Here is a 12,492-nt window from a genome sequence, read left to right as displayed (position 1 = left end):
TACTGCAACTGCAGCAGCAATCTGAACAGCAGTTGGCGCCACAATGACACAAAGCCGTGTGTTGGTTACAAGGAAGGAAGGTGAGGGCCTGCAGTCAGTCTGAGTGCGTTACTTCATTCATTTTTTGTGTCATCTTTTCAATACAGTTCATTCAGTTGTTAAATCGTCTGTAGAAGGAAAACAGTTTATAGACAACTACACTAACGAGAAAAATAATTGCAACAGCAAAATGTTGTCGTATGACATAAACGAAAGTTTGCGTTTCATTGGCAGGACACTTAGAAGATGCAACAAGTCCACTAAAGAGACGGCTGACACTACACTCGTTCGTCCTCTGTTAGAATATTGCTGCGAGGGGTGGGATCCTTACCAGGTGGGATTGACGGAGGACATCGAAAGGGTGCAAAAAAGGGCAGCTCGTTTTGTATTATCGCGTTATAGGGGAGAGAGTGTGGCAGATATGATACACGAGTTGGGATGGAAGTCATTACAGCATAGACGTTTTTCGTCGCGGCGAGACCTTTTTACGAAATTTCAGTCACCAACTTTCTCTTCCGAATGCGAAAATATTTTGTTGAGCCCAACCTACATAGGTAGGAATGATCATCAAAATAAAATAAGAGAAATCAGAGCTCGAACAGAAAGGTTTAGGTGTTCGTTTTTCCCGCTCGCTGTTCGGGAGTGGAATAGTAGAGAGATAGTATTATTGTGGTTCGATGAACCCTGTGCCAAGCACTTAAATGTGAATTGCAGAGTAGTCATGTAGATGTAGATACTAGAAACACTGGGGTGTGATTTCATACGACTGGAGGAGCATTCTCTGGTTATCCCACGCACCCTGACTTCAAATTTGTACGTCAGTCTGGTGATTCGACCGTTTGTTCAAAAGTGTGTGTGAAATCTTATGGTACTTAACTGCTAAGGTCATCAGTCCCTAATCTTACACACTACTTAACCTAAATTATCCTAAGGACAAACACACACACTCATGCCCGAGGGAGGACTCGAACCTTCCCCGGGACCAGCCGCACAGTCCATGACTGCAGCGCCTAGACCTCTCGACTAATCCGACACGGCCGACCTTTTGCGCTGCCATTCATGAAGAGCATTCCAGGGGGTGATTTCCAACACGATAACGGCCGCCCATACACCGTTGTTGTAACCCAACACGCTCTAGAGAGTGTCGACATGTTGCCTTGCCCTGATCGTTCATCAAATCTGTCTCCAAACGAGCACATGTGGGACAACACCAGCGTCATCCACAAACAGCATTAGCCGTTCTTGTACTGACCGAGTAAGTTACACTTACTCGGTCAGTACAAGGGGTATGAAAGTCCATACCACAAACTAACGTCTGGCAGCTGTACAACCCAATGCATGCACAACTGCATGCTTGGATTCTTCGTTCTGGCGGTTACACTGGTTATTAATGTATCAGCATTTCACATTTGCAGTGGCTTATCTCGGGCTTACATTAGGCTGTAGCCTTGCAGTGTTAATCACTTGAATATGTTGTCTAAGTAATTGTATTCCCGAAATTTCATTACTCTACATTAGTTAATTTAAAGGTTCCGATTTCTTTTCCGTCAGTATACACTACACTTTGCAGTGGCACATGCTTTAACTCATTAATGGAGATGTAAAGATAAGACAACACGAACAGATAAACGAACAAACACACGCGCGCGCACACAAACAGAGAGAGAGAGAGAGAGAGAGAGAGAGAGAGAGAGAGAGAGAGAGAGAGAGAGGTAGAGAACAAAGTTCATATTTGGCGCCAAACCGACATGAGAACAAGCGAACATCGACAGGAACTGGTCACACTCAGAAACAACAAAAACACTTAGTTCTGTATAGCGAAAAAGTGTTACTTGCGTCCTAAGTTTTGTAAAACCATGCATTTGGTTTTTGAGTCCATTTCACCAACAGAAGAGAATGCAGCTGTAAACAGATATTTCGAAACTAATTATAAGTAATCGCAAAATCAACTTTCAGATAATTTCGCACAGCAAAATTACACATATAGGAAAAGTGATTTCTAACTCGCCAACTAAATTTACAGTAACATCATTTAATTCCACCTGAAAAGCTACCAGTGTACAGTAATGCACAGAGTGTCCTACATATCCCAACAAAAAGAAAAGAAAAAGTAAGACAATGGCAACAACAGACAAAAGCTATTTGTCTTGGAACAAGATTTTACGCAATGAAACGGATACCTTCAGTACATATGAAGATGAACTACCGTTGGCAGAACTGACGAAAATGTTTGCTTGATGTGAAAATGCGAGTGCGAGTCATGTTTCAGAATGGATGAAGAGTTTGAAGTGACCGATCTTGCAATTGTTGAAATGGTTAGCGAACCCGCTAAAGACAGTGAGGGCGAGGAATTGCCTGAAGAAATTGTACCAGTGATCACTCACACCGATGGTTTGGCTGAGCTACACTCCTGGAAATGGAAAAAAGAACACATTGACACCGGTGTGTCAGACCCACCATACTTGCTCCGGACACTGCGAGAGGGCTGCACAAGCAATGATCACACGCACGGCACAGCGGACACACCAGGAACCGCGGTGTTGGCCGTCGAATGGCGCTAGCTGCGCAGCATTTGTGCGCCGCCGCCGTCAGTGTCAGCCAGTTTGCCGTGGCATACGGAGCTCCATCGCAGTCTTTGACACTGGTAGCATGCCGCGACAGCGTGGACGTGAACCGTATGTGCAGTTGACAGACTTTGAGCGAGGGCGTATAGTGGGCATGCGGGAGGCCCGGTGGACGTACCGCCGAATTGCTCAACACGTGGGGCGTGAGGTCTCCACAGTACATCGATGTTGTCGCCAATGGTCGGCGGAAGGTGCACGTGCCCGTCGACCTGGGACCGGACCGCAGCGACGCACGGATGCACGCCAAGACCGTAGGATCCTACGCAGTGCCGTAGGGGACCGCACCGCCACTTCCCAGCAAATTAGGGACATTGTTGCTCCTGGGGTATCGGCGAGGACCATTCGCAACCGTCTCCATGAAGCTGGGCTACGGTCCCGCACACCGTTAGGCCGTCTTCCGCTCACGCCCCAACATCGTGCAGCCCGCCTCCAGTGGTGTCGCGACAGGCGTGAATGGAGGGACGAATGGAGACGTGTCGTCTTCAGCGATGAGAGTCGCTTCTGCCTTGGTGCCAATGATGGTCGTATGCGTGTTTGGCGCCGTGCAGGTGAGCGCCACAATCAGGACTCCATACGACCGAGGCACACAGGGCCAACACCCGGCATCATGGTGTGGGGAGCGATCTCCTACACTGGCCGTACACCTCTGGTGATCGTCGAGGGGACACTGAATAGTGCACGGTACATCCAAACCGTCATCGAACCCATCGTTCTACCATTCCTAGACCGGCAAGGGAACTTGCTGTTCCAACAGGACAATGCTCGTCCGCATGTATCCCGTGCCACCCAACGTGCTCTAGAAGGTGTAAGTCAACTACCCTGGCCAGCAAGATCTCCGGATCTGTCCCCCATTGAGCATGTTTGGGACTGGATGAAGCGTCGTCTCACGCGGTCTGCACGTCCAGCACGAACGCTGGTCCATCTGAGGCGCCAGGTGGAAATGGCATGGCAAGCCGTTCCACAGGACTACATCCAGCATCTCTACGATCGTCAACATGGGAGAATAGCAGCCTGCATTGCTGCGAAAGGTGGATATACACTGTACTAGTGCCGACATTGTGCATGCTCTGTTGCCTGTGTCTATGTGCCTGTGGTTCTGTCAGTGTGATCAGGTGATGTATCTGACCCCCGGAAAGTGTCAATAAAGTTTCCCCTTCCTGGGGCAATGAATTCATGGCGTTCTTATTTCAATTTCCAGGAGTGTAGATGCAGCATTGGTTTTTATCGAGCAGCAAGCGGAGGCCACTCCAACTCCATTCTTCTTATAAGATGGCGCGACATTACTCCTAAAAATCGATATTCTATTTTAAAATAAACGACTTTGGAGAATTACTTTAAAATGTAACTTGGAAATGTGAGCCCATATATGTACATACAACGCAGATATGTTCTATATTGTTTTTTATTTATTCAGGATTTACCCATTTATTTAGTGTCATTTCCATATTATCCGAGGGTTTTTCTTTTTTTTTTTTTTTAATTCGTGGTAGCCCGAGCCCCAACTAGCTCGAATTACTGAGGCTCTACTTTACTATCAAAGAATCTGAATTTGCAAGAACAACAAACAAGATTCAAGGTGAGGGAGGGGGGGGGGGGGGAAGCAGATGGCCAGAGAGATGGGAGGAAATCGGCATATAATGTGAAATGGAGTGGGTGGACAGAGAGAGGGGGCAAGAGGAAATGGAAAGAGTGGGGAGGAGAAGATGGACAAGGAAAGGATGGAGGAGGTGATATTCAGGGAAAGGTGGAGAGAGGACAGGTGAAGATGGAAAGAAAGGGAAAGGAAAGATGGACACAGAGAGGGAGAGGAGGTGATGGACAGAGAAAGGGGGAGAGAGGACAGGAGAAGATGGAAAGAAAGGGAAGGAAAGATGGACAGAGAGAGGGGGAAGAGGTGATGGACGGAGAAAGGGGGAGAGAGGACAGGAGAAGATGGAAAGAAAGGGAAGGAAAGATGGACAGAGAGAGGGGGAAGAGGTGATGGGCGGAGAAAGGCGGAGAGAGGACACGAGAAGATGGACAGAGAGAGAAGGAGGAGATGATGGACAGAGAAAGGGGGAGAGAGGACAGGAGATGATGGAAAGAGAGGGAAAGGAAAAGATGGGCAGAGAGATAGGAAGCAGATGATGGACAGAAAGATGAGGAAGGAGGAGGAGATGGACAAAGAGAGGGGGAGGCGGAGATGGACAGAGACAGGAGGAGAAGGAGATTACGACTTATGTCCAGTTCCCACACATATTATAAACGTGTGCTTTCTCTTTTCATCCTTTTCCATTTAACCGAACTCAACTACAGAAATGTGTGGCCCGGAACAGTTATACCGATAAATTATGATTGCAGTTACCAAAACTCCAATCAAATCGTCGGGACCTGAAACTACGTATACCCCACTCAGTATATTGTGATGGTAATGAGTTAGAAGTGAGACTATAGCGTTGCCTTGTTCTGCCGGCAGACTGCTACCAGCTGCTGGGCGTCGGCGAGCGCGTGGCGCCGGACCAGGTGCGCAGCTCGCTGCCGCTGCAGTCGCTCGCCGCCTGCCAGCACGCCTGCTCCACCCAGCGCCGCTTCTCCTGCCACGCCCTCGCTTTCCGGTACGTACTGTCGGCCTGCGCTGCCTACTCCACAGAGCACGGCGCCTAAATCATCAGCCATCTTCACACGTCTCTACCAGTTTTCTGTGGCGTTCTTCTGGTACTCTAGACAGATCTCATCCAATGCCAGCTTTTGCAGCGCGCGATAAACGTCGAGATTTTATTTATTCTCGTATCAAAAACATGTTGAATGAAAAGGAGCTCGTGAACAGATTCACAACATACGACGATAATCGAGAAATTGCGAGAGCTGTGTTCCTGTCTTCATCTGCTTCTTTGACTACAGGAAAGCCTTTGACTGTGTTGTCTACATCTACGTCTACATGATTACTCTGCAATTCACATTTAAGTGCTTGGCAGAGGGTTCATCAAACCACAATCATACTATCTCTCTACCATTCCACTCCCGAACAGCGCGCGGGAAAAACGAACACCTAAACCTTTCTGTTCGAGCTCTGATTTCTCTTATTTTATTTTGATGATCATTCCTGCCTATGTAGGTTGGGCTCAACAAAATATTTTCGCATTCGGAAAGAGAAAGTTGGTGACTGAAATTTCGTAAATAGATCTCGCCGCGACGAAAAACTTCTTTGCTTTAATGACTTCCATCCCAACTCGCGTATCATATCTGCCACACTCTCTCCCCTATTACGTGATAATACAAAACGAGCTGCCCTTTTTTGCACCCTTTCGATGTCGTCCGCCAATCCTACCTGGTAAGGATCGCACACCACGCAGCAATATTCTAACAGAGAACGAACGAGTGTAGTGTAAGCTGTCTCTTTAGTAGACTTGTTGCATCTCCTAAGTGTCCTGCCAAAAAAACGCAACCTTTGGCTCGCCTTCCCCACAATATTATCTATGTGGTCTTTCAAACTGAAGTTGTTCGTAATTATAACACCCAAGTACTTAGTTGAATTGACAGCCTTGAGAATTGTACTATTTATCGAGTAATCGAATTCTAACGGATTTCTTTTGGAACTCATGTGGATCACCTCACACTTTTCGTTATTTAGCGTCAACTGCCACTTGCCACACCATACAGCAATCTTTTCTAAATCGCTTTGCAACTGATACTGGTCTTCGGATGACCAGATTGTCACCCAGGTCATTTATATAGATCATTAACAGCAGAGGTCCCAGGACACTTCCCTGGGGAACACCTGATATCACTTCAATTTTACTCGATGATTTGCCGTCCATTACTACGAACTGCGACCTTCCTGACAGGAAATCACGAATCCAGTTGCACAACTGAGACGATACCCCATAGGCCCGCAGCTTGATTAGAAGTCGCTTGTGAGGAACGGTGTCAAAAGGTTTCCGGAAATCTAGAAATACGGAATCAACTTGAGATCCCCTATAGATAGCGGCCATTACTTATCTGGAAAAAGTTGTGACAAGTGCTTGCAGAGCTTGGAGTCCCACCCCACTTGACAACACTGATCAGAAGTCTATACAATAATTACCTCGCAGCTGTGAAGAAAAGTTGGCCACTTCCAGTTCATTTACTGTACCTTAATGAAGTTCATCTTGAGTGCAGGAACTGGATGCAGTCGCCATTGAAGCACATGATGACCAGTCTCGTCTTCTTTATATTCAAACTGAATATCGTTTTGATCTGTGTATCTCCATCTTGCCAGATTAACCTTTGATCTGCCAACTCCACATCTCAGTCGCTTCAGGGACTTCTAAGTCGTCCATTTCTCATCACAACCAGAAGGTAGAGTTTTTGAAACTCTTCCTCAGCCAGGAGTAAGGTAGGTGGTAGCTCTACTCATGCGATTTCCATATTTTTGGAGACCTGAAGAAAGACATTCGTGGCCGTTGATTCGCTTCGGACGAAGAGATGCGCGCCTGGGTGAAATGATGGGCGCGTAGCTAACCGCAAACATTTATCCATAAAGGAATTGACCGCCTTGTCTCACATTGGAATAAATGTATTAAGAGTTGTCGGGATTACTTTTGAAATAATAAATTCATTAGTTAAATTTTTGCGTCTGTCTCGTTTTCATTTGACTGTGCTTTATAAAATAAAAGGAATTTGAAATATACAACAGGCAAATAGGAAAACAAATATAACTATTTTCGAAAGTCTGACTGTTTGAACCCCTTGACAACTTGTGTAGATGATTGCACTTATTTGGAATGTGTTTATCACAGTCACTTGACCCAAGATACGCATAATCTATATTTCCGTTACAGGCAGTCTCAATAGAGGTCTGCGACCGTGATGAAATTACACTGAAGAACTGTAATTAGTTTCTTTATATGTTTATAATCTCACGCTCGTCAATCAATCGTGGCTGAAACGAAGTCTTGAAAACAATTACCTAAAGAGAGATCTTTCGAAACACTGTCGAATTAAGGACATCTCCTTATTCTTCCAGCACTCTCTAAGATTACAGAACAAATATTACACGACTATATAGAGCCTACTAATTACTTAACCACGTTTAAGATGCAGATGAGTATCAGACTTTCGAAAATATAGCAAGTCAATCGTTGACTTGATTTCAGTGACAGACTACCTGAAACTACCCATTTGTGGACAAGAAATAATTGATTTTGAAGCTTCAGAAAAGGTTTAAAATCTGTCGACTTTGACGTTGTACTTACCAATCGTAAAAGCATTTATTTTCTCTGTAAGTGTTGAACATTGAAATACTTTTTCATTCGCATTTATCTTGAACGTATTTGCTGGATTTATGCAACTTTACCGGTTTCGACTCTTGCAGATTATAATCAGAACTAAAATTTCCCAAAAGAGAAAGTGCATAATTACTATTAAGTACACTCCTGGAAATTGAAATAAGAACACCGTGAATTCATTGTCCCAGGAAGGGGAAACTTTATTGACACATTCCTGGGGTCAGATACATCACATGATCACACTGACAGAACCACACGCACATAGACACAGGCAACAGAACATGCACAATGTCGGCACTAGTACAGTGTATATCCACCTTTCGCAGCAATGCAGGCTGCTATTCTCCCATGTTGACGATCGTAGAGATGCTGGATGTAGTCCTGTGAAACAGCTTGCCATGCCATTTCCACCTGGCGCCTCAGTTGGACCAGCGTTAGTGGTGGACGTGCAGACCGCGTGAGACGACGCTTCATCCAGTCCCAAACATGCTCAATGGGGGACAGATCCGGAGATCTTGCTGGCCAGGGTAGTTGACTTACACCTTCTAGAGCACGTTGGGTGGCACGGGATACATGCGGACGTGCATTGTCCTGTTGGAACAGCAAGTTCCCTTGCCGGTCTAGGAATGGTAGAACGATGGGTTCGATGACGGTTTGGATGTACCGTGCACTATTCAGTGTCCCCTCGACGATCACCAGAGGTGTACGGCCAGTGTAGGAGATCGCTCCCCACACCATGATGCCGGGTGTTGGCCCTGTGTGCCTCGGTCGTATGGAGTCCTGATTGTGGCGCTCACCTGCACGGCGCCAAACACGCATACGACCATCATTGGCACCAAGGCAGAAGCGACTCTCATCGCTGAAGACGACACGTCTCCATTCGTCCCTCCATTCACGCCTGTCGCGACACCACTGGAGGCGGGCTGCACGATGTTGGGGCGTGAGCGGAAAACGGCCTAACGGTGTGCGGGACCGTAGCCCAGCTTCATGGAGACGGTTGCGAATGGTCCTCGCCGATACCCCAGGAGCAACAGTGTCCCTAATTTGCTGGGAAGTGGCGGTGCGGTCCCCTACGGCACTGCGTAGGATCCTACGGTCTTGGCGTGCATCCGTGCGTCGCTGCGGTCCGGTCCCTGGTCGACGGGCACGTGCACCTTCCGCCGACCATTGGCGACAACATCGATGTACTGTAGAGACCTCACGCCCCACGTGTTGAGCAATTCGGCGGTACGTCTACCCGGCCTCCCGCATGCCCACTATACGCCCTCGCTCAAAGTCCGTCAACTGCACATACGGTTCACGTCCACGCTCTCGCGGCATGCTACCAGTGTTAAAGACTGCGATGGAGCTCCGTATGTCACGGCAAACTGGCTGACACTGACGGCGGCGGCGCACAAATGCTGCGCAGCTAGCGCCATTCGACGGCCAACACCGCGGTTCCTGGTGTGTCCGCTGTGCCGTGCGTGTGATCATTGCTTGTACAGCCCTCTCGCAGTGTCCGGAGCAAGTATGGTGGGTCTGACACACCGGTGTCAATGTGTTCTTTTTTCCATTTCCAGGAGTGTATTTATTTTACGTGTCCAGAACATACGTAATTCAAAATGATAAAAATAATAACAAAATGCTCCCAGCCACTGTAGATTTTCTGTTAGATGGACCGTAAGCTCCGGAACTGCGCTGTCTGGATGGCCTAATCACTTCCTGCACATAGATCTTCTGTAATACAAGGATCAGGCAGATTTTTGCAGATCAGCAGATGTGGGTCCTGCTGGCCGCCACACTCACAGGTCTCATCTTCAGTCGTGAAGCCTTACTTCCTGAGGCTCGCCTTGCGTCGTGACACACTTGTCCTCAGTCGATTTAATGCCTTCCATGTCACGTACCGCAGATGAAACCACGCAGCAGATTCTTCTTTGATATTCCCCCAACCCATTCGGTTAATGACTCGAATTCGGCGAATTTCTGGTGCTCTTGGAATTCCTGATGTACCATTAAATTTAAAAAGTTACTAAAATATTTAGAATAAAGAGAAAAAATATATCCCCAGTATCTTGTCACGAATTTATCACGTCAGATAATCATCTAGCGCCCACCTTCATCACCTACAACCAATTGCCGCACCTGCTTATTCGTTGTTCCCCATCTTTGTCCAATTTTAGCTTATGTTCCGCCCTAATGACATGGACGTCGACGGGACATTAAACTCGAATCGTCCTCTGTTGCTGGTTCCTCTGAAAATAACACTGTCGATTTCTTTTCCCATTCCCGTTAAATCAGAGCGTATACTTCTCCATTATTACCTCGTGGACTATGGGACGTTGAACGCTAATGACTCTTCCTTTTCATTTGTCTTCGAAATTATCTGTTCTCCCTGAATGACATTATAGCAATATCCCTTCTCACCAGAGCAACATTCTGTTTGTGGCACTCATCTACTATTTCAAATTTTATTACTGTGTTATAAAACCACTTCTGAAGTGATCTACCTCAACTTTCAGATAAACTGTCAGTCTTATCGACTTCTGAAGACAATAAAGCAACAGTTGTTAATGGTAATCCTCGACAATGTTTCGGCGTTGCCGAAGGCCATCGACCACTTACCAGCACGATATCTGAAGTCGTCATATGTCAGTAATCTGAGGTCGTGAGATGATCCGTCAAAGACCGACATTAGCTTCTCTCGTCGCAGTATGTGATGACAAGCTGTATGCATTTCACACGTGTGTCAAGATTATACACTCCTGGAAATTGAAATAAGAACACCGTGAATTCATTGTCCCAGGAGGGGGAAATTCTATTGACACATTCCTGGGGTCAGATACATCACATGATCACACTGACAGAACCACAGGCACATAGACGCAGGCAACAGAGCATGCACAATGTCGGCACTAGTACAGTGTATATCCACCTTTCGCAGCAATGCAGGCTGCTATTCTCCCATGGAGACGATCGTAGAGATGCTGGATGTAGTCCTGTGGAACGGCTTGCCATGCCATTTCCACCTGGCGCCTCAGTTGGACCAGCGTTCGTGCTGGACGTGCAGACCGCGTGAGACGACGCTTCATCCAGTCCCAAACATGCTCAATGGGGGACAACATCGATGTACTGTGGAGACCTCACGCCCCACGTGTTGAGCAATTCGGCGGTACGTCCACCGGGCCTCCCGCATGCCCACAATACGCCCTCGCTCAAAGTCCGTCAACTGCACATACGGTTCACGTCCACGCTGTCGCGGCATGCTACCAGTGTCAAAGACTGCGATGGAGCTCCGTATGCCGCGGCAAACTGGCTGACACTGACGGCGGCGGTGCACAAATGCTGCGCAGCTAGCGCCATTCGACAGCCAACACCGCGGTTCCTGGTGTGTCCGCTGTGCCGTGCGTGTGATCATTGCTTGTACAGTCCTCTCGCAGTGTCCGGAGCAAGTATGGTGGGTCTGAAACACCGGTGTCAATGTGTTCTTTTTTCCATTTCCAGGAGTGTAGTAACAAGATTGTTAGCACTACGCCAACGACGTTGGAAGTGCAGAACTCAGCTGCCTGGTGGGTTGCCGCACGGCGTTAACTAAGGCGTATTCTGCCGTCTTCGTTACAGCACTTTGTATAAACGACGGAATTCAATTTGATAGCAGCTATCACGACAAATGAAGTGTTCCACCATGCGAATTCCTTGGACACTTTAATAATGGAGTCACAAAACGATGTTGCTGAAGGCAAAATAATTGTTTTCTCATATTCCTCTGAATGTCTAGTGTAAATGCAAGACACGGTGTTACCAGAGTTACTCTCTTCCACAGTGGGTGTGGCCTGATCGATATAAGCCATATCAACATAACAAGATAGTTTACAACTTCAACTTTCCATAATACGTAATAAATCGTCCTTCACTGATCCATGAAGGGCTGAAATCTTTGATTGTGCGTGGAAACTACTGTAACTGGAAATCTCCACATGACTTGCTATTTTGGGGACTTGCTATTTTGGGCGAAACGCGACTAACATACATAGGCAGAGACGTATGTTTTGATTGCGTACTTTCTTCTTTTGACTGCGTACTTTCCTCGTCACCTAATGAGTGATTTTCGGGTTTACTTTAGGATGGCTATTTTAACTAGGGAGTGGAACTCCCTCTCACAACAGTTTTGGAGTGAATATGCCCAAACGGAAAACGTGTATGTCCTACACACAAGTGTTTTAATCACACCCATTATTTGTAACGGGCAATGACAACCCTAAGCCTGTAGATACAAATCAGTGTGAGTGGACTTACGATAGACTAAATGCTCTGGAGAACAACCATTCATCCGTGCAAGCAGAGCGTCCAGAAATAACAGGTAAACATGTGTTTGTATTTCCAAAATGAATTGGATATTCTTATGAATGGAGTTAAGATGCTTAAAAACTACCTTAATTTGTCTTTCCCATCCAACCGCACCAATGAAATAGTGACAATATATAATCAAAAAACAGCTGGTTTAAGGGTTACCCATTTCCGGGCTCTCTCCTGAAAGACCATCACAAAAATCAAAGGAAGGAGTGGGGAAATCTTCTTGTAGCAACCCCATCAGTCTTTTCGAAAAT

General features: G+C 46.7%; 1 protein-coding gene across 1 annotated transcript in view; it reads left to right on the top strand.

The window, feature by feature from the left end:
* LOC126298793 (uncharacterized) overlaps positions 1–12,492 on the top strand; it is a 484,775-nt gene that overhangs the window by 345,901 nt on the left and 126,382 nt on the right. The window contains exon 4 of the mRNA XM_049990259.1: positions 5,119–5,257. Coding sequence (XP_049846216.1) covers positions 5,119–5,257 — 139 coding nt within the window. The remainder of the gene's footprint in view (positions 1–5,118; positions 5,258–12,492) is intronic.

The sequence above is a fragment of the Schistocerca gregaria genome, chromosome X (assembly GCF_023897955.1).
Source record: "Schistocerca gregaria isolate iqSchGreg1 chromosome X, iqSchGreg1.2, whole genome shotgun sequence".
Lineage (NCBI taxonomy): Eukaryota > Metazoa > Arthropoda > Insecta > Orthoptera > Acrididae > Schistocerca > Schistocerca gregaria.
The sequence above is the reverse complement of the archived record's forward strand: the minus strand, read 5'-3'. Positions and strand labels throughout refer to the sequence as shown.